This window comes from Thalassophryne amazonica, chromosome 6 (genome assembly GCF_902500255.1).
Source record: "Thalassophryne amazonica chromosome 6, fThaAma1.1, whole genome shotgun sequence".
NCBI lineage: Eukaryota > Metazoa > Chordata > Actinopteri > Batrachoidiformes > Batrachoididae > Thalassophryne > Thalassophryne amazonica.
The window spans coordinates 94,951,612-94,974,230 of record NC_047108.1 but is presented as its reverse complement, the minus strand read 5'-3'; the positions used below and the strand labels follow the sequence as shown (position 1 = coordinate 94,974,230).

The 22,619-nt window shown below is 44.4% G+C and overlaps 1 protein-coding gene across 1 annotated transcript in view; it reads right to left on the bottom strand.

Annotated features, from left to right (window-relative positions):
- Nucleotides 1-22,619, bottom strand: part of LOC117512679 (adenylate cyclase type 6-like) — a 133,650-nt gene that overhangs the window by 98,251 nt on the left and 12,780 nt on the right. Inside the window, 2 exon segments of the mRNA XM_034172839.1 lie at nt 9,043-9,976; nt 10,087-10,348. Coding sequence (XP_034028730.1) covers nt 9,043-9,976; nt 10,087-10,106 — 954 coding nt within the window. The 5' untranslated portion in view covers nt 10,107-10,348.

Genomic DNA, 22,619 nt, shown 5'->3' with positions numbered 1-22,619 from the left:
TGGCCAGACCCAGCCCGAAACAGAGCGACGTGGGCCCGGCCAGGCCCAGCCCGAAAGAAAACGACGTGGGCCCGCCCTCCTGTGGGTTCACCACCTGCAGAGGGGACCATGGGGGTCGGGTGCAGAGAGGACTGGGTGGCAGTCGAGGGCGGGTGGCCTGGCAGCCCAGTCCACGCTCACAGATTAGAATACTGTGGTTTAAAAAGTTTGCATGGATTACAAGTTATCGTTTTCAAAATATGCAAATGACATACTTCTACTGATGTGGTCAGATGCCATCAAGAGCACCCGTTTGTAGAGGTGTTACATCACAAATGCTATTATTCTTATGTTGCCTGGATTTCAGTGACACCAGTGGGGTTTTTACTGTCTCTGTGCACACCCGCTGGGTAAAGAACTCAGACTCTAGACTGGACAAACCATTTGTGATGTCATCCATAGGTTTTCTGAAGTGCAAGGATGAAGAACAAATATGGCAGTGAAAATGAAAATAATATACATTTTTTTTCTCAACAGAAATACTGGAGCATAAATGGTCTTAAATGGTTGTAGCATAAAAAAATTTGGAATTTACCCCATCACCTTGTGAGTGATGAGGTAAATTGCACATATTGGGAGTTGCGTCAGGAAGGGCATCCGGCATAAAACCTGTGCCAAATCAACTTGCAGAGCCACCTTGGATTTGCTGTGGCGACCCCGAGTGCAAACAAGGGAGCAGCCGAAGGGACTTACTATATCAAATGTTCATAAAATGCTTCAGATTTGGGTTTTTCCATGGGAAAAGAACTTGTAATGGAGATAATCTTGGCTACACATTTTTGAGATCATTCAGATCAATAGTGCCTGGTTCACATGGCAAGACAATTATGCCGATTTCAGACCCGCTCTTCCCCTTCCGACAATCTTAAGGATGCCCTGACTATAGAGATGTCTCTAAAACTAATCTTATCGGATATTCCTGCTGTGTGTGGTGTGCTAAGCGTGCTGTAGTCTGCTCGGAAGGACGTCTGGACCACTCAGACCTCAAATCGTGAATAATCAACATGTTGGATTGTCTTGGCCCAATACCCCAGTGTGTGCGGTGTGCCCCGAGCACAAACGAGCATGCAGTCTTTTGAATATGACATGTAGACAATCAGAAAGCGAGGTGATAGACACACAGAGCAGAATCCAGAATCATAACGGCTGTTATGGCACACCAGAAAGTCCAACGGTCGCGCCTCCACTCCTTTAACCATTTCTATTTCTTTTTGTATCATTTATTTCCCAGTTACAAATAATCCACAAACTATCGCCATTTCTTCTTCCTCGTCCACCATGTTTGTTTACTCCGAAGTCACATTTAATCTCGGGAGGTTTTGTGAGATTTCCCGTCTGACATGGGAATGTTTGTGAGTGAAATCTGTTGGTGTGTTGTCTTTACCCTGGGGCTGCACACCACATACTGGACGACCAAAACTGTTAGATCTATGATTTTTTTTTATCATCATGTGTGTTGTCTCTCAGGTACTGAAAACCTACCACCAATTTTAAAATGTTGCTGCGTGAACCAGGCATAAGTGTGCTCTGTATCGTCTTTGTGTTGAGCCAAGCACACATATTTCTCAGTAAATGGGACTCAGGGAAAAGAAAGAAATAAAGAGAGCAAGAAAAAAGGAAAGAGAGAGAGAGAGACAGCTGTTTCTGCACTAAAACACAGCAGATGAAAGCTGCTCTGGGTGAAAGAGGGGGGAGATTTCAGGAAGGATTTACTAAACTACGCCGCAATTTTGCCACAAGTTGTGGACACGTTTGGGTCGATGTTGGCTTGAACTTACTAAACTTTCTCTTATTTCCAGCCTTTCCAACATTGTGACTCCATTTGTTTCTAACCATTGCATTCTCAGGAAAAAAACAGAGGTTCACATGCTAATCCCTGATATATATTGAACTTTTTATACAATTTACTAAAAAGAAAACACATAGTTATAAAAAGAACATGTATCAGTGCTCTATGTGAACTCAAGCCTGTTTTCTGAACCTTAACCCTCTGGGGACGATGCCGTCATATACGGCGGCTAAGATCAAGCTTTACTAAATTATAAATAACTTTTTAATGATATGAGATAGAAACTTACTTTTTTGCTGAAACGTTAACTCCGCGGACTTTCGAGCCAGCCATTGGCCATCTTTGTACTCCTCACAGAAGCTGTGTGATGACGTGCGCAATGTGAGTGTCCAATCAGAATTGGTTCACCATCACATGGTTTTCCAAAATCCAATTGTAGGGCAGATTTACCTCACGTGAAAAGCCAAAGATCGTTTTCAGGAGTGATATGTTACTAGCTGGCCCATTTGAATAGCTCCCTGGGTGCTCCAATGAGTACATACTATTGGGCTCCAACGCGCAATGCGCCATTACGCACAGTGATCAGTGAAAGCAGACGGAGCAGATGGAGAGCCTCTGATGACAATCTCACATGCTCAAACAAAGAATGTGTAACTATCAGGATTGCTCCACTAGTTTTCATATGAATGTTACTGGATAACTCTGTTGCTTTCTCGGCGTAAAGCACTGTTTACCATATCAATGGAGCGAGGGGGAGGGCTGCTCCTCACACTGTAAGGAGCCAAAGTGGGCAAAGTGTGAATGAAAGCTGCTTTAGGAGCAGAACACTCCAAAACACAGTAGAAGTAGAAGTTTGTGATGTAACCTTTGTGTAATAGCAGACAGAAATTGGTTTGAGATGAAGACAAAAAAACGCATAGACCATTTTGTATATATTGTTCAAAATGTGTATGTGTTTATTGTTTGAACCTTTTTGTTGTACAGTCTTTCACACAAGACCTCAAATTACCTTTATAAAGTGTCAAAACAGTTGTTTATTATTGTTTGCTGTGTGTTTTGAATAAATGTCTGTGGAAAATTATTAACCACTTTATTTTTTCCTTTCTTATTTCTTTGTAAACCTTTATTACACTTATAAAACACAACAAAAGCATATATATTATGAAAGCACAGGTTGTCCTGAAAAAAGAGACATAAACCTTGATTGTGGGATGCAGGGAGAGCTGTTAACAGCAATAATAAAATATTTATGCCAGGTGAACTGTCCAAAAAATGCCCTCGGACCCCAGAGGGTTAAAATTCCTACTGTAAACAATTCTACACCCATTTTTGTTGTACACTGTTCAATATTGTTTGGGGGGGGGGGGGGGGGGGGGGGGAGTGGGGGGGGGGGGAGTTCTACACTAGCTGGTACAGCTCAAAAAAAATCATCACTTTTGCCTTGGCTAGCTTTCCAGTGAGACTTACAATGTTATTTTATGTTGCGTTTGTGGTATTTATATTTTCTGATCTTGGTGTTACTGTATTGTTTGCTGCACTGTGTGTTTAATATGCTATTATGCTATTAGCATCGTAACACCTTGATCCATATTTGTCAATCTTGAAGAAATTTGGTCTACGTAGTAGTTACAGCCATCATTGGCTCTAGTTTTGAAATTGGGGTCAAATGTTGGAGCTGCAGCCCGATTTTCAAAATCGGGGTCTTTACAAGGCCACTTCCAGGTGTTCATAGTTGGACATGTTTGAAAGTCTTTAAATGGGTATTCGTTACGAATACGGCTTGAAACTTTTTTGATCGTGCTCCAATGGGGTAAAAATGTGAAGCTGAAGCAGGGTTTGGTGTAGTTTTGTTCACAGCTGAACAGCTTGATCACGTCTGGTTGAGGGCGTAGCTCTTTAACTTTCATTTTAGGGCGGGTCTGCACTTTATACGCCAGCCTGTTAGGACACTGGCTGGCTCAAGCCATTTCATCCTGTTTTTGCTTTTTTTGGATGGTAGTAGAACAGCACCCTGTGGAATAGGGGTGTAAGATAAAATATCTTCGGCGCTTATATCTTTGTGCAGTAATCTAGAAAAGTCCAAGTGAAATAAAATGAACAAATCAGCAGCAACTTAACTGAACACATTTATTTGCATTCATCCATTTCAATCTGCAGAACAGAGAAGACTGCAACGCAAACATAGGCAGAAATAAGGCTCTGCATCCTGTTTTGCAGGCCCACGTTATTCCTCATACAAAAAGCATCTTCATTATCTGCAGCCATCAATTCTGACAGAACCCCCCCCCCCCCCCCCCCCCCCCCCGGAGGTTAATGAGTTGTTGGAGAAAGAGGAAATACCTGCATGCAGGCGTGAAGCGGTGATTGATGACACTGTATCACAGTGTCACAGAGAACACAAATGACCGTAGAATTCAACTACACTGCCAAGCTGTAGCGATCTCATGACATTCATTGGCTTAATGACGGCAAACAATGCTTCAGCCTGTGATGGATCACGCTGTGGTTTATCACGCACTGTTACAGAGCAAACAGCACTCACTGAGCTCCCACGGCTTGCAACTTTTAAGAAACACTTGTGTGCTATAGTAATTGATTTATGATGTTGTTAATAAATTGATTTTATATTTATTTGGTTAATGTTATCAAACATAAATTATAAGTTAATTTAAAAATATTGCTGGATGGACATAACTTCCCATTGCACTTGTTAAAGGAACTGCAAGAACCACTGTGGCGTGCCTCCCCCTTGACCTCACATCCATCACCCCACCCTTAGAGTACAAAGCCTCTGCTGTGTGCAGAGACAACAGTAGCACAGCTTTATATTATAGTATTCTCTCACACAGCATGCAAACATACAGCTGTCCAGCCAAGGCTGTTCTCTCAGCGTACCGACCTTCCACAAGCTGCGCATTTTCTTCTTTATAATTTGCAATTGCAAATTATATATATATATATATATATATATATATATATATATATATATATATATATATATAATAGAGGTGTTACCAGCTCTACAGAACTGTATCTCTGTATCATGTCCAATCAAATTTCTTCTACTTTTATGTTGTAGTAACGAGGATGCTTAAGAAAAATGTATCGGAGTAAAAGTATACATTTTATTGAGGAAATGTCATTGAGTAAAAGTGAAAGTTGCCAGAAATGTAAATAACAATGTAAAGTACAGATATGTCAAAATTCTACTTAAGCACAGTAATGAAGCACTTCTACTTTGTTACATTACAACACTGGGCTACAGAGATGTGTGCAGTCAAACTCAGTAGTTCGATGAGGTGCGCGCTGGGTGTGCAAATCATAACTGTATCAGGTGGAAACTACAAATGACATTTGCATTGTGCTGTGCACTGAAAACAGGACCCCATATACATACATAACAGGAGCCACACCCTCTGAGCGTGTCTGTGCTTTGAGTGACACGTTCACGTGGTTCTGTGAGAAAGAGGAGCTGTTTCTTCTACAAAAGGAAGAAGGGATGATTAACCCCTTCCCATTTACAGCATCAAAATGGGTCTTTTAGGATGCATCACCTTGGGTTCTATGAAATATTTATGGCTACACACTTAATATATGTTCTTAAAACACCTGGTGAGCTATATGAGCCTGCTAGATAGGTGCATAATATGAACCCTGTATATGCACAGATTGCGTTGGTTATCTATAGGGATGGGTACTGATAAGATTTTATCGATATCGATACCATTATCCATTCCGCTTATCGATCTGATTCCTTATTGATTCCCTTATCGATATCTCTTGTGAATTTTCTGTGTACTAAAAGTAGGCTTTACAGGTTTTCTATGTCAACAACATTTTACTGAGTCTTAAAGTAAATAAATATGAAATTGGTCACTGGATCCTTGATCTATGGACTTAAATAAACTCTACATGGTGGATCCTTGATCTCCGGGCATAAATAGAAATAAACTAAATCTGTAGTTTTTGTCAAAAGCATTTTCTTTCAGACATTACTGGCATGACTGTCTTTCCATACATCTGAGCTGAATTCTTGCAGCTGGCTGTGCTGCACGTCAGGATGTAATTCATAAAGAATGCAGGACGTCTCATTTTGGGAGGAAAAAACATTTTAGTCGATTGTAGCTTGTCTGTAATACATTTGGAAAGAGGTGTCATTTTATTTAAAGCGCAGATTTGCTTTGAAGTTATTAATGGACTCTATCTTTCTTTCTATCTATCTTTCTATCTTTCTAACTCGACTCAGCGCAGTGTTTGGAGATATGCCAACGGAATGGAGGATGATTGTCGTTTCTTGCACATAAGAATCAGAATTAGAATTGCCTTTATTGTCATTGTAATTTGCATTGCAACGAGATTTGAGTGCAACTCCAAAAAGGTGCTTTCCGTGGTGCGAGTAATTTTTAGCCAAATAAAAGATAATAAAATTTAAAAATAAATTATTCAGCGTATAAGTACAACTAAATAAACATAACATAAAATAAAATAAAATGTGGACCAAGTAAAATGTAAAATGAGAATTTTATACAACTGTGGAATCATATTGCACGAGAATATTGCACATGGTTTACAGATATTGCACAAGAAACTTGAAGGTGCGGATTAGAGTGATTTGTTATTGTTCAGTGCAGTGATCGCTCTGGGGAGAAAGCTGTCCCTGAGTCTGTTTCTCCTACTTTTGATTGACCTATACTGCTGAGGTAGCGAGTGCTGGCAATGTCTCCCAGGCTGGGCAGAGAGCCTGCCCAGCCATAACAAGAGCCATAACAAGACAAGAGTCCCAGTTAGTGACTTTAATCTGCACAAAAGTGACTCATGATTGACTTATTTTAATGGCTTTGAGAGGGGTTAAGAAGTGGACATGCCGCTTCTGAAGAACAGCGACTCAAAGAACCAACAAATCAGCAGATCAAAGCACTGCTTCAATGGTTCATGCTTCAAAGTGGAGTCGTGCTGCAGAAGCGGTTGATTACAGACCCGCTACAGGTTCTGTAATCAACGTAGAGAATTTATCATTTTCCCAACAAATATCCTCAAAAACAACGGCCACTCTGAAGGACCGATAAGAGAATCGTTAAGCAAAAAGACTATTGATATCGGTGGATCGAATCAATTCTTAATGATACCCGAAAAGTTCTCGATACCCAACCCTAGTTATCTATGCTGTAAATTGGAGCAATAAATTTCAGACTGCCAACAGAAACTTTTGAAAGCAGCAATGCCACATAAGCTTTAGATCTGCCGACCATCAACGTGCTTAGTGAATTTAAATTAAGTTAAATTCTATGCTTGTTAGGGAAACATTAATGAATTAATGGTTAGCACAGGGAACTCATTAAATGCTCCAAGATTAAATAGCCAATTTTGGCATTCTATGAGCAGTTTGGAACATGCTGGTCTTCAGGATTGTCATCAGAAGGGAATATAGGAATTCTGAGTGCCTACATGCTGAGAGTGGCAACATTCAATGTCCCAGTGTTTTGACTGACAGCTACCATACTGATTCCAACTCCATAGGGGCTGCACATTGATCACTTTGTAAATTACACATACCTCAATGCAGCGGGTTGGTGGATGCATGGTTTTACTCTCCAAAAAAGTTCCAAAAAAGTTTCAAAATGATGGGCTGTTACGCATAATGATGCAAAAATCAATCTGACAATTGCTGGAGGTATAGAATTCTTTCAGATACAGAAAAAAAGACAAATATTGTAAAATAAAATCAAGAAAATTGGCTGTCTCCATCAGGCAAGTTCATGCTTAAACTTAACATAGTGTGTAGGTTCTACCTTTCAGACTTTTATATTACAATTACATCTGTCAAAATAATGTGTTAATTTAGATTAATTAATTATAGAACCCAGAACATTAAAAAAATTAAACTCAACAAATCTCAGTATATATATATATATATATATATATATATATATATATATATATATATATATATATATATATATAAAAAATCTCAAAATATCTAATCTCTCTCTCTCTCTCTCTCTGTATATATATATATATATATATATATATATATATATATATATATATATATATATATATATATATATATATATATGTGTGTGTGTGTGTGTGTGTGTGTGTGTGTGTGTGTGTGTATATGTGTGTATATGTGTGTATTTTATAGCACCAACAAAAAAATAACAAAAATATTATTATTCTGGAAATCAATAATGATTTCATTGCATTTGGTGAAAGATGAAGGATAAAGATCTCTGTTCATGTTTTTCTGGTGCTCTGCTGCACACATAAGTCAAACACCTGTTAATTACTTTTCTTACAGAAGTACTTTTGCTTTAATAACAGTCAGAGAATTATCTAAAATTGTGTACGTTAAAATGGTTGATATGCTTAAAGGATCGTAAATTAAACAGCCATGGACCTCCTTAATGTGTAAACTGTGCAAAAATGTTGGATTCATGTTGTTTTTATCCAGGTTTTAATATTCAAGGATCAGATATCAGAGCAGGTGATGTATAAATACACATGACTGTTAATAATTGTTACATGATTGTTATGATTAAATAATAAATTAAAACAAACTACCAAATGCACAGTTTTTTCTAACTTAAATGTTCAACTATGTAATGTAGTTTTCAAATGTGTTTTCCACATCTACACTAATGGTATTGGGCAAAGATTAAGAGGAGTGACTGTGGAGTTGCCACTGATACAGACAGTAAATGCGGTGTGCAATGGAATGCACAAGTCAACAATATGGCTTCAAGTCGCTGTCAGTACTCTCAGTATGTAGGTGGACTATGGGAGTGTATGGGTGCCCACAGGACCCTACATTCCCAGAGTCCATGATATCTAGTTCAATTTTCTGGTAACACATATTAACCTTCTATTATGTTCACATCAGGACACGATAAGTTAGAATATTACCCTAACCCTACTTTTCCAGATAGCCATTATGTGCTTTATTGAGCTGGAGACCATAGGGTCCTGGACACATAGTACTCTAGAAATGGAGAGCATAAGAACCAAGGAATACAGCATCTACTGTACCATTATCTACTATCTACCCATTGTCATTGATCTAGGGAACATAGGGAAGACACCGCACTTTCATCTGAGACCCTTCTATGGATGTTTGAAAATCAAACCCCTATCAAATTTAATTTTATAGCTCACTTTTCCAAAACTTTGGCAATCACGCAAAGTCAAAATCGAAGTGATCACACTTGACTTACCTGTTTCCAGAGGAACTTGTCTTCCTGGTTGATTTGCCAAGTGGTGACCACATGTATGATAGAGAGCACAGCTCCACTTAGCACAGATGCTCTCATCCTCACAGGCAGCAGTGTGTAGATGATATAAATGAAGAACACTGACCACCAGATGCCTTCCGAAGCACTCCGTGGGGCCACCATAAGCACCCCAAACACTTGAACGGACAACAATATGCCAATTACCAGGTAACTGACCATCCACATGTAGTCCTGGTGGAAGCCATTGCGGTTGCACACCACCATAAGAGCTAAGAAGAGCGCCATCGCCACTGAGAGTGCTGATGAATAGGCAATGTCAGGGGGGCCATGGACACAGTGGAAGGTCAGCATGATGCCACACACAATCACCAGCACCCCCATGAGCATGGTCAAGGAGCTCTGGTTCAACCGAAAGAAGTAACGCTGGTATAGGCGCTCCAATTTACGGGACTGGAATTTTTTTGACTGGAACACCCGCACGACCCTGACCCAGCAGTCTCCAGCTGTCACCCCTGCAGTACCATTGGGACCCTCATCAACCATGTCTCCGCTTCCTCTGTTGCATCCCCCTTTCCTCCCTTTCAATTCCCCATCCTCAAATCCCAAATCGACCGATTTCAGACCCACTCCTTCTCCAGTCGCCCCTCTTTTGCCATAGTGATCCTCCTGCCATCCACAACGGACGCCAAAGTTTCCCCCACCACCCATGGCCCCAGCCACCCCTCCTCGGTGGTGCTGATGGAGGGGGGCTCCAGAGGGGGACTCCATGGCATCTGGGTCCCGCAGGCAGCTCATGTAACGTGGGTTGCAGAGAGATGAGCCTCCCTTCCGTTTGGACTTCTTGCCATTGCGCTCCCCCCATGCAGTCTTGCGGTCATCCACTCTGGCGACTAGGAAGCCGCTGAACCAGGACATTCTGTGTGAAAACAAACAGAGGAACACTGAGTATAGCAGGGAAGGTCAAAAACTCACTGGGATGACACCACATGTGGGAAGACAAGTCAGCTGTCTGACTTGTCCATTTACCTGTTGGGGTTCTGGTACATGTCCCAGCCCGTTCCCTTCCAGCCAGTTCACTCATTTATCTCTGTGCACAAAATTTTGAAGGTGACTGTCTTTAGAGGCCACACTGCAGGCCGGCAGAGAAAGTGACTGGATCAGGTGAAAAAGGTGCATCAGTCACTTCGCACAGTCCCAGTAGTTTGAGCCACAACTCGTGATCAGAGAGCAAGGTTAATGAAAAGACCAGGCTGTGCTGTCAGGCCTATCTCCATGGCTTCTGCTGAGGCTAGAGTGGAAAACACAAACAGTTTATTGTAGCGTACAGAGTAGCCAGCACAGGAACAAGATCTGTGACAATGTCTTATGCCTAATCGGATCAATGATTTGCACATGTCCAAAACCACAGTGCTGTGGACACGGAGTGATAAAACGGGTTGCAGTTCTGGATTCTTTAGTGTGAACCAGAACTTACATGATTTGAACAGGCTAGAAACAAAGTAGCCTTGTTGAACCACTGTTCTGCGGCAATGGAGAGGAAATTTGGCAGAAGGTAAAAGAATGATTTTGTGTAGCTTTTATTAATAATTACAAATGAGTCATAAACACAGATTTTTATTTATATATATATATATATATATATATATATATATATATATATATATATATATATATATATATATATATACACACACACACTTCAGAAACTGGGTCAAGGTAGCAGTTATATTTATTGGCGAATCAGAGCAGCAGGTAAAAATGACTGAACCCACAAAATCAAACGTTTTGAGACAATAGTATTATCAGATTTCCAATACAATAACTTTAAAATATCATATAATTTGTGATGGGTTCCACTGTCTTTGCCATCATAAATTTGTCATTTCACATCAAAATGTATTTTTTTTTGTTTTAATTCAGAATTCCTTACATGTGGTGGAATAGCCTACTTTACCTCTCACTGGATGAAATAAACCCTTTTAATTGAAACTTTGAACCAAATAAATGAATTACTTCAGAAAAATATTTAGCATTTCAAAATATTCAAAATTAATTAATAATTATCCAGTTTCTTTGTTAGTTAATTCACAATTTCCGACACACTTGAAGCACAAAACTAATTGATTCCCATTATGACTCAGGCTTTTGACCATAGACTGTCTATACTGGACAAAACCTGCGTGATGCTATCCATTGGTTTTCTATAGAGACCTGGATCAGCCCCGGGTCATAAACAAACCACACCACATGTCCACTTTCCCACCGCATCGCCACTTTTTCTTTGTATTTCCACTTTGTTTGCGTGTAATTTGCCCAAAGTCTCAGAGAAAATGCCATGTTTTTGTCCCCGGAAGTAGATAAATTACATCATGTGTGTCATATTTTACCCCTTTAGTGCCCGCCCTCAAACGAGACTGCGCTGACCAATAGCGAGCAGACGCAGAGTTCCGGTCAGAGGCTACAAGAGGAGGAGTCACTGGGCTAAGCCACTGTCACTCAAAGCAATCACGTGCACAATTATACAGAATTTTATGGCTTAAAACATGTTAAACTAAGAAGTCAGAAAAAGGTCACTCCCGTACAGTTGTCAAGGAAGAGGAAACTATCTGTAGAGACAAGACGATTTTTTTGCACCAGGCTGGAAAAATGTGTTTCTGCTCTAAAGTTGGACATTTTTAACATGGACTCCTATGGGAATGTGTTCTATTTTGGAGCCAGGCTCAAAAAGTCAGTCAAGAAACTGCACTTTCATGTTGTTATAAGATAAGACTTTATTGATCTCACAGTGGAGAAATTCACATGTTACGTCAGCTCTTAAAGTAGACTTGCACTGAAATAAATGTGGTCAGATCTCGGAAAGAAATAGCTGATATGTATTAATAAGACCCTTATGAATGCAGTAAAGTAAATCTGTAAGCCCAAATTTGTAATTCAGCGGATAAATCTTCATTTAAAAATGACAAATTTGCAGCTAAAATTTGGCCCTCAGCAAAAACTGTTTGTACATCCGGGTCATTGCAGTGACGTCCGGCAGAAGAGGGAGCGCTCCCGCCTTCAGTCCGATCCTGCATTGAAATTGATTTTATCTGTTAGTAATGTTACTGTTATACACATCCTGGTTTCAGCATCCAAAAGTAAGCTGCAGTGAATGTGAGATACAGCTCTGCATGCTCAGATCAGTGGCGACATCGACAGCGGGCGACGTTCTTGCCCAACACCTCGCTCTCTGCCTCTGATGCGCTTACTGAGTCTGCGTGCTCGGTAAATGCTGAAGCGGGCCACTCACATCGCCCCCGTGTCTGCTGTGCAGCCGGCACCACCTCTCTGTCTACTGAATGGAGGTGCAGCCAACTTGGCAAAAGTCCAGAGAATACGCTCGCTGTTTTGATGCGGAGCGGCCGGTGACACCTGTTGCTGCAAGGACAGACTTTCTGTAATGTCTCGGTAATCGGAGCTGCAGAGCTCCGTGGCCGCTGAGAGAGGTTTATATCTTTTTAATGACTTGGATTCTTTGCGGGTCTTGCCTCCGTAGCCCGCGACGGTACACCGGAGGCGAAAGACAGTAGATTTTCAATGCGACACCACTCAATCAAACGGGCGTATGAAAAAGTCCCCCAAAATAATTTTCAAGCACAAATAAAAGATATGTATACTCACCAAGCGTACCGCAAGACAATATGAAGTTTAAAAAAAAAAGTAGATCCTTCTGTATAAGACAAGAAAAAGGTGCAGATGCAAACTGACGTAAATCCACAAATTACAGCTGGCGCGCGCAATGCATGCTGGGATAGGGTCTTTTCCCTGACGTATCGGCAGCGTCCCGGATGTGATGACAGTTTTGCGGAGGGCTAAATTTTAGATGTAAATTTGTCATTTTTAAATGAAGATTTCTCTGTTGAATGACAGATCTGGGCTTGCAGATTTACTTTACTACATTCAGAAGGATCTTATGTGTAAATATAAGTCATTTTTTGGTCCAAAGATCTGACCGCATTTATTTCAGTGCAGGACTACTTTAATAAACACACAAGATGAGTGCGAGTAGAAGAAAATGTGCATCAAACAGAGTGTGCAAAGATAAGCAATAATAATAATACTTGTAACTGTTGTGTGGGCCGGCAGAAGAGGAGGTACTGCTGGCCCACCACCAGAGGGCGCCCTGCCTGAAGTGCAGGCTTCAGGCACGAGAGGGCGCTGCCGCCACGGACACAACCAGGGGTGACAGCTGTCACTCATTATCTCTTGACAGCTGTCACCCATCTACACTACATCATCTCACTCCATAAAGACCGGACGTCATCTCCACCTCATTGCCGAGATATCATCTACCTGTGAAGGTAATTCTCTGCTGTATCTAAAACTGTGTCATAGTCTGAACTCTTTTGCAGCCGTTTTCCTGTGGTGTGCCTTATCTGCTGGATTGGCGTTTGGTGTGAACAGCGATGGCTTCGCTTCACACCCAAACCAGGTAAGTGGTTTAACAGGAGCTGCACGAGTGAGTGATTAGAGGTGGAGGTGACTTTCCACCTTCTGACTGTTTTTGTTACTGGGTGTGCACACACCCACATCTCACTGTTTGTGCTCCTCGCTAGCAGTACCAGATCCGACAGTCGGGGACGGTGATCACCTGGGAATTCGGGACTTGGCAGCTCCAGTATTCACCAGGTTCTGTGGCGGTGGAAATCGTGTGGTCCCGGCTCTTCTCAGGACAGACGTCTTCTATCCTCGAGCCTGCCCACACGTCACCTTGGTGTATTGACTACTATCAGATTCTGTGATTGTCTGTATAATCGTTGTGCACATTCACAACATTAAATTGTTACCTTTTGGCTCATCTATTGACCGTTCATTTGAGCCCCCTGTTGTGGGTCCGTGTCACTACACTTTCCCCAACAGGATATCTCGGCCAACGCGGGGCGTCAACCATCTGTTGGACAGCCAATGGAAGAGCAGGGTGAACAGGCGTCGGCTGGAGGCGTAATTGGTGAGTTGCAGCACATCCTCACCGCCTTTACCGCTCAGATGGACCTGATGACCGAGCAAAACATCATCCTTAATCGCAGGATGGAGGCTCTCACCGCCCAGGTGGAAGCGCGCGCTCAGGGCGCTGCTGCAGCTCCTCCTCCTGCCGACCCGGTGCCGAATACAGACATTCCACTGGTCATTCAACGACCCGCCCCACCATCCCCTGAAGCATACATAAGCCCCCCAGAGCCGTACAGAGGTTGTGTGGAGACGTGCGCGGACTTTCTTATGCAGTGTTCGCTCGTCTTTGCACAGCGTCCCGTGATGTACGCGTCTGATGCCAGCAAGGTGGCTTACGTGATTAATTTGCTTCGAGGTGAGGCACGCGCTTGGGCTACAGCGCTTTGGGAACAAGGTTCACGGCTCCTTGCCTCTTATACTGGGTTTGTGAGGGAGCTCAGAACTGTTTTTGATCACCCTAACAGAGGCGAAACCGCGTCTACCGTGCTGCTGTCAATGAGACAGGGGCGCCGGAGCGCAGCCGAATATGCAGTCGAATATGCAGTCGACTTCCGCATCACGGCTGCGAGATCCAGCTGGAATATGACTGCGCTCCGCGCCGCCTTCATAAACGGACTGTCGTCGGTCCTGAAGGAGCACCTGGTGGCTAAGGAGGAACCGCGGGATTTGGCTGAGCTTATCGATTTGGTTATACGGTTGGACAATCGGTTAGAAGAATACCGACGGGAGCGAGGCGAAGGGCGTGGTCAGGCACAAGCCGTCCCTCTTCCTCCCGGGTCCGAAAGGGAGTCGTCTTCCCCACGCTCCACAGCCACAGCGCTCCGTGTGGCTACAGCTCCCCCTGCTGACGATGTTAGGGACACGAGCAGGGACACATTCAGACAGAGGAGGCTGGTCCGCGGGGAGTGCTTCGTCTGCGGCTCGAGTGAGCATCAGCAGAGAGACTGCCTCAAACGGTCAAAACACAAACGCCCGCCCTTAGAGACTGGGCTGAGGGGGGGTTAAAACATTCACGTGGGTCATACACATCTTTCAACACGACTCCCAGTTACAATCCTGAGCAGGAATTTAACGCTTCAAGCCCCAGCACTGGTGGACGGGGTCAGAAGGGAATGTGCTGGATAGCAGATGGGCAAGGGAGGTAGGGCTCCCTCTGGTGGCGCTTTCTTCGCCAGTGAGGGTGCGAGCACTAGATGGCACTCTTCTCCCTTTTATCACACACAAGACACTACCTGTAACCTTGGTAGTGTCTGGGAATCACCGGGAGGAGATTGAATTTTTTGTAACTCCTTCTACCTCCCGCGTGATTTTGGGCTTCCCATGGATGATTAAACACAATCCCCGGATTGATTGGCCGTCTGGGGTTGTGGCTCAGTGGAGCGAAACCTGCCACCGGAATTGTTTAGGATCCTCGGTTCCTCCCGGTGTAAATGCTAATGAGGAGGTTAAAGTCCCTCCCAATCTGACGGCGGTGCCGGTTGAGTACCACGATCTTGCTGACATCTTCAGCAAGGATCTGGCGCTCACCCTTCCCCCGCACCGTCCGTACAATTGTGCCATTGATTTGGTCCCGGGCGTTGAGTTCCCGTCCAGCAGGCTGTACAATCTCTCACGTCCTGAGTGCGAATCAATAGAGACCTACATCCGGGACTCATTAGCTGCCGGGTTGATCCGAAATTCCACCTCCCCGATGGGTGCAGGTTTCTTTTTTGTGGGCAAGAAAGATGGCGGACTCCGTCCATGCATTGATTACAGGGGGCTGAACGACATAACGGTTCGTAATCGATACCCTTTACCCCTGTTGGATTCAGTGTTCACGCCCTGCATGGAGCCCAAATTTCACCAAACTGGACCTTAGGAATGCATACCACCTGGTTCGGATCCGGAAGGGAGACGAATGGAAGACGGCATTCAACACCCCATTAGGTCGTTTTCAGTACCTGGTCATGCCGATCGGCCTCACTACGCCCCCGCGACGTTCCAGCATTGGTAAACGACGTCTTGCGGGACTTCCTGCACCGATTCGTCTTCGTATATCTGGATGACATACTCATCTTTTCCCCGGAACCGAGACTCATGTCCAGCATGTACGTCAGGTCCTGCAGCGGTTGTTGGAGAACCGGCTGTTTGTGAAGGGCGAGAAGTGTGAGTTTCAACCGCACCTCTTTGTCCTTCCTGGGTTCATCATCTCCTCCAACTCCGGCGCCCCTGATCCGGCCAAGGTTGCGGCGGTGAGAGATTGGCCCCAAACCAACAAGCCGTAGGAAGCGGCAACAGTTCCTCGGCTTTGCAAATTTCTACAGGAGTTCATTAAGGGCTACAGTCAGGTAGGTTAGCCCCCTGACAGCCCTGACCGCTCCAAAATTCCCCTTCACCTGGTCGGATCGGTGCGAAGCCGCGTTCAAGGAGTTGAAACGCCGGTTCTCGTCTGCACCAGTTCTGGTGCAGCCCGACCCTAGCCGCCATTTGTGGTTGAAGTGGACGCCTCTGACTCAGGGATAGGAGCCGTGCTCATCCCAGAGCGGAGAGACCGATAAGGTTCTTCACCCGTGTGCCTACTTTCTCCGCAGGTTGACCCCAGTCTGAACAGAACGATGACGTCGGCAATCGAGAACTGCTTGCGGTGAAAGAGGCTCTTGAGGACTGGAGGAAACCTGTTGGAGGGAGCGTCTGTGCCATTTCACGGGTTTTCACTGACCATCGGAACCTGGAGTATATCAGGACCGCCAAGCGGCTGAACCCCAGGCAAGCCCGCTGGTCACTGTTTCTTCGGGCGTTTTGACTTCCGAATCACCTACCGCCCCAGGGACCAAGAACCAGAGATCGATGCACTGTCCCGGGTGCATGAGATGAAGTCAGACGGAGCTGTCGATACTCCGGATCCCATCTTCCGGACTCCACCATCGTGGCCACCCTCACCTGGACGTGGAGAAGACCATCCGGTAGGCCCTGGCACGGAGCCCGGACCCCGGAACAGGGGCCGAAGAACAGACTCTACGTCCCACCAGAGGCAAGAGCTGCTGTCTTGGATTTCTGTCACGGTTCTAAGCTCTCCTGTCATCCAGGGGTGCGAAGGACCGTGGCAGTGGTCCGGCAGCGCTTCTGGTGGGCGTCCCTGGAGGCCGACGTCCGGGAATATATCCAGGCCTGCACCACCTGGGTGCCAGGGGCAAGGCAGACCACCCAGAAGGCACAGGGACTTCTCAGCCACTTCCTGGTCCCACATCGGTCTGGATTTTGTCACGGGCCTCCCGCCGTCCCAGGGCATGACGACCATCTTCACGATAGTGGACCGGTTCTCCAAGGCGGCCCACTTCGTGGCCCTGCCGAAGCTCCCCATGGCCTAGGAGACTGCAGACCTCCTGGTCCACCACGTCGTCCATCTGCATGGGATACCTAACGACATCGTCTCTGATCGTGGTCCCAAGTTCTCCTCACATGTCTGGAGGAGCTTCTGCCGGGAACTGGGGGCCACCGTGAGCCTCTCGTCCGGGTATCACCCGCAGACCAATGGACAGGCAGAATGGGCCAATCAGGAATTGGAGCAAGCCCTGCGCTGTGTGACGAACGCACACCCGACGGCCTGGAGTGAACATCTGGCCTGGATCGAGTATGCGCATAACAGCCAGGTGTCCTCTGCCACCGGCTTCTCCCCGTTTGAGGTGTTTGGGGTATCAGCCCCATTGTTTCCCGTGGTGGAGGGAGAGGGCGGTGTGCACTCGGTCCAGGCCCACCTGCGGAAGTGCCGTCGGGTGTGGCGCTCCCGCCCGTTCTGCCTTGTTGAAGGCCGGACGAGGGCGAAGACCATGCAGACCCGCCGGCGATCCCCGGCCCCCTGCTTACCAGCCCGGGCAGGATGTGTGGCTATCCACGAAGGACATCCCCCTCCAGGTGGACTCCCGAAACTCAAGGACAGGTATGTTGGGACCATACAGAATCCTCAAAATCCTCAGTCCTGCCGCAGTGAAGCTCCAACTCCCGGCTTCACTGCGGATCCACCCGGTCTTTCATGTGTCAAGGATCAAACCTCACCGCACCACACCCCTCTGTGCTCCCGGGCCGGCGCCGCCTCCTGCCCGGATCATCGACGGGGAGACGGCTTGGACGGTGCGCCGGCTTGGATGGTGCGCCGGCTTGGACGGTGCGCCGGCTCCTGGACATCCGTCGGATGGGCCGGGGGTTCCAGTATTTGGTGGACTGGGAGGGGTATGGACCCGAAGAACGCTCCTGGGTGAAGAGGAGCTTCATCCTGGATCCGGCCCTCCTGGACGATTTCTAACACCGTCACCCGGACAAGCCTGGTCAAGCGCCAGGAGGCGCCCGTTGAGGGGGGGGTCCTGTTGTGTGGGCCGCCAGAAGAGGAGGTACTGCTGGCCCACCACGAGAGGGAGCCCTGCCTGAAGTGCGGGCTTCAGGAACGAGAGGTCGTTGCCGCCACGGACACAACCGGGGGTGACAGCTGTCACTCATTATCTCTTGACAGCTGTCACCCATCTACACTACATCATCTCACTCCATAACGACCGGACGTCATCTCCACCTCATTGCCGACATATCATCTACCTGTGAAGGTAATTCTCTGCTGTATCTAAAACTGTGTCATAGTCTGAACTCTTTTGCAACTGTTTTCCTGTGGTGTGCCTTATCTGCTGGATTGGCGTTTGGTGTGAACAGCGACGGCTTCGCTTCACACCCAAACCAGATAAGTGGTTTAACAGGAGCTGCACGAGTGAGTGATTAGAGGTGGAGGTGACTTTCCACCTTCTGACTGTTTTTGTTACTGGGTGTGCACACACCCACATCTCACCGTTTGTGCTCCTCGCCAGCAGTACCAGATCCGACAGTCGGGGACGGTGATCACCTGGGAATTCGGGACTTGGCGGCTCCAGTATTCACCAGGTTCTGTGGCGGTGGAAATCGTGTGGTCCCGGCTCTTCTCAGGACAGACGTCTTCTATCCTCGAGCCTGCCCACACGTCACCTTGGTGTATTGACTGCTATCAGATTCTGTGATTGTCTGTATAATCGTTGTGCACATTCACAACATTAAATTGTTACCTTTTGGCTCATCTATTGACCGGTCATTTGCGCCCCCTGTTGTGGGTCCGTGTCACTACACTTTCCCCAACAGTAATAATACAATAAAATAAGAAAATGAGGTAGAAATTATATATATATATATATATATATATATATATATATATATATATATATATATATATATATATATATATATATATATATATACGAGAAAAAATTCAATGTTTCAAAATGCCTGAAACAGTAAATGAAGCGACCACTTAAGAAAATGACTGTGTTTGAAAACTGACTGAAATAATCAATGAAACAACTGCTTAGGAACACAACTGTGACCTTCTGCCTCTTTTCCTGCTGACTTATCCTTCTAATGAAATGATGCAGCATTTTCAAATCAAATCAAATCAATTTTATTTATATAGCGCCAAATCACAACAAACAGTTGCCCCAAGGCGCTTTATATTGTAAGGCAAAGCCATACAATAATTACGGAAAAACCCCAACGGTCAAAAGGACCCCCTGTGAGCAAGCACTTGGCAACAGTGGGAAGGAAAAACTCCCTTTTAACAGGAAGAAACCTCCAGCAGAACCAGGCTCAGGGAGGGGCAGTCTTCTGCTGGGACTGGTTGGTGCTGAGGGAGAGAACCGGGAAAAAGACATGCTGTGGAGGGGAGCAGAGATCAATCACTAATGATTAAATGCAGAGTGGTGCATACAGAGCAAAAAGAGAAAGAAACACTCAATGCATTATGGGAACCCCCCAGCAGTCTAAGTCTATAGCAGCATAACTAAGGGATGGTTCAGGGTCACCCGATCCAGCCCTAACTATAAGCTTTAGCAAAAAGGAAAGTTTTAAGCCTAATCTTAAAAGTAGAGAGGGTGTCTGTCTCCCTGATCTGAATTGGGAGCTGGTTCCACAGGAGAGGAGCCTGAAAGCTGAAGGCTCTGCCTCCCACTCTACTCTTACAAGCCCTAGGAACTACAAGTAAGCCTGCAGTCTGAGAGCGAAGCGCTCTATTGGGGTGATATGGTACTATGAGGTCCCTAAGATAAGAAGGGACCTGATTATTCAAAACCTTATAAGTAAGAAGAAGAATTTTAAATTCTATTCCAGAATTAACAGGAAGCCAATGAAGAGAGGCCAATATGGGTGAGATATGCTCTCTCCTTCTAGTCCCCGTCAGTACTCTAGCTGCAGCATTTGAATTAACTGAAGGCTTTTCAGGGAACTTTTAGGACAACCTGATAATAATGAATTACAATAGTCCAGCCTAGAGGAAAATAAATGCATGAATTAGTTTTTCAGCATCACTCTGATACAAGACCTTTCTAATTTTAGAGATATTGCGTAAATGCAAAAAAGCAGTCTTACATATTTGTTTAATATGCGCTTTGAATGACATATCCTGATCAAAAATGACTCCAAGATTTCTCACAGTATTACTAGAGGTCAGGTAATGCCATCCAGAGTAAGGATCTGGTTAGACACCATGTTTCTAAGATTTGTGGGGCCAAGTACAATAGCTTCTGTTTTATCTGAGTTTAAAAGCAGGAAATTAGAGGTCATCCATGTCTTTATGTCTGTAAGACAATCCTGCAGTTTAGCTAATTGGTGTGTGTCCTCTGGCTTCATGGATAGATAAAGCTGGGTATCATCTGCGTACAATGAAAATTTAAGCAATGCCGTCTAATAATACTGCCTAAGGGAAGCATGTATAAAGTGAATAAAATTGGTCCTAGCACAGAACCTTGTGGAACTCCATAATTAACCTAGTCTGTGAGAAGATCCCCATTTACATGAACAAATTGTAATCTATTAGATAAATATGATTCAAACCACCGCAGCGCAGTGCCTTTAATACCTATGGCATGCTCTATCTCTGTAATAAAATTTATGGTCAACAGTATCAAAAGCAGCACTGAGGTCTAACAGAACAAGCACAGAGATGAGTCCACTGTCTGAGGCCAGAAGAAGATCATTTGTAACCTTCACTAATGCGTTTCTGTACTATGATGAATTCTAAAACCTGACTGAAACTCTTCAAAATAGACCATTCCTCTGCAGATGATCAGTTAGCTGTTTAACAACTACCCTTTCAAGAATTTTTGAGAGAAAAGGAAAGGGTTGGAGATTGGCCTATAATTAGCTAAGATAGCTGGGTCAAGTGATGGCTTTTAAGTAATGGTTTAAATTACTGCCACCTTAAAAGCTGTGGTACATAGCCACTAATAAAGATAGATTGATCATAATTTAGATATCAAAGCATTAAATAATGGTAGGGCTTCCTTGAGCAGCCATGGTAGAATGGGTCTATAGACATTTTGAGTGGTTGGAGGCAGTAACTATGAAAATAACTCAGACAGAACAATCTGACAGAAAGAGTCTAACCAATACCGGCATCACTGAAAGCAGTCAAAGATAACGATACGTCTTTGGGATGGTTATGAGTAATTTTTTCTCTAATAGTTAAAATTTTATTAGCAAAGAAAGTCATGAAGTCATTACTAGTTAAAGTTAAAGGAATACTTGGCTCAATAGAGCTGACTCTTTGTCAGCCTGGCTACAGTGCTGAAAAGAAACCTGGGGTTGTTCTTATTTTCTTCAATTAGTGATGAGTAGTAAGATGTCCTAGTCTTTACGGAGGGCTTTTTTTATAGAGCAACAGACTCTTTTCAGGCTAAGTGGAAGATCTTCTAAATTAGTGAGACGCCATTTCCTCTCCAACTTACGGGTTATCTGCTTTAAGCTGCGAGTTTGTGAGTTATACCACGAGTCAGGCACTTCTGATTTAAAGCTCTCTTTTCAGAGGAGCTACAGCATCCAAAGTTGTCTTCAATGAGGATGTAAAACTATTGACGAGATACTCTATCTCCTTACAGAGTTTAGGTAGCTACTCTGCACTGTGTTGGTATATGGCATTAGGGAACATAAAGAAGGAAACATATCCTTAAACCTAGTTACAGCGCTTTCTGAAAGACTTCTAATGTAATGAAACGTATTCCCCACTGCTGGGTAGTCCATCAGAGTAAATGTAAATGTTATTAAGAAATGATCAGACAGAAAGGGAGTTTTCAGGGAATACTGTTAAGTCTTCAATTTCCATACCATAAGTCAGAACAAGATCTAAGATATGATTAAAGTGGTGGGTGGACTCATTTACATTTTGAGCAAAGCCAATTGAGTCTAATAATAGATTAAATGCAGTGTTGAGGCTGTCATTCTCAGCATCTGTGTGGATGTTAAAATCGCCCACTATAATTATCTTATCTGAGCTAAGCACTAAGTTAGACAAAAGTTCTGAAAATTCACAGAGAAACTCACAGTAACGACCAAGAGGACGATAGATAACAACAAATAAAACTGGTTTTTGGGACTTCCAATTTGGATGGACAAGACTAAGAGTCAAGCTTTCAAATGAATTAAAGCTCTGTCTGGGTTTTTGATTAATTAATAAGCTGGAATGGAAGATTGCTGCTAATCCTCCGCCTCGGCCCGTGCTACGAGCGTTCTGGCAGTTAGTGTGACTTGGGGGTGTT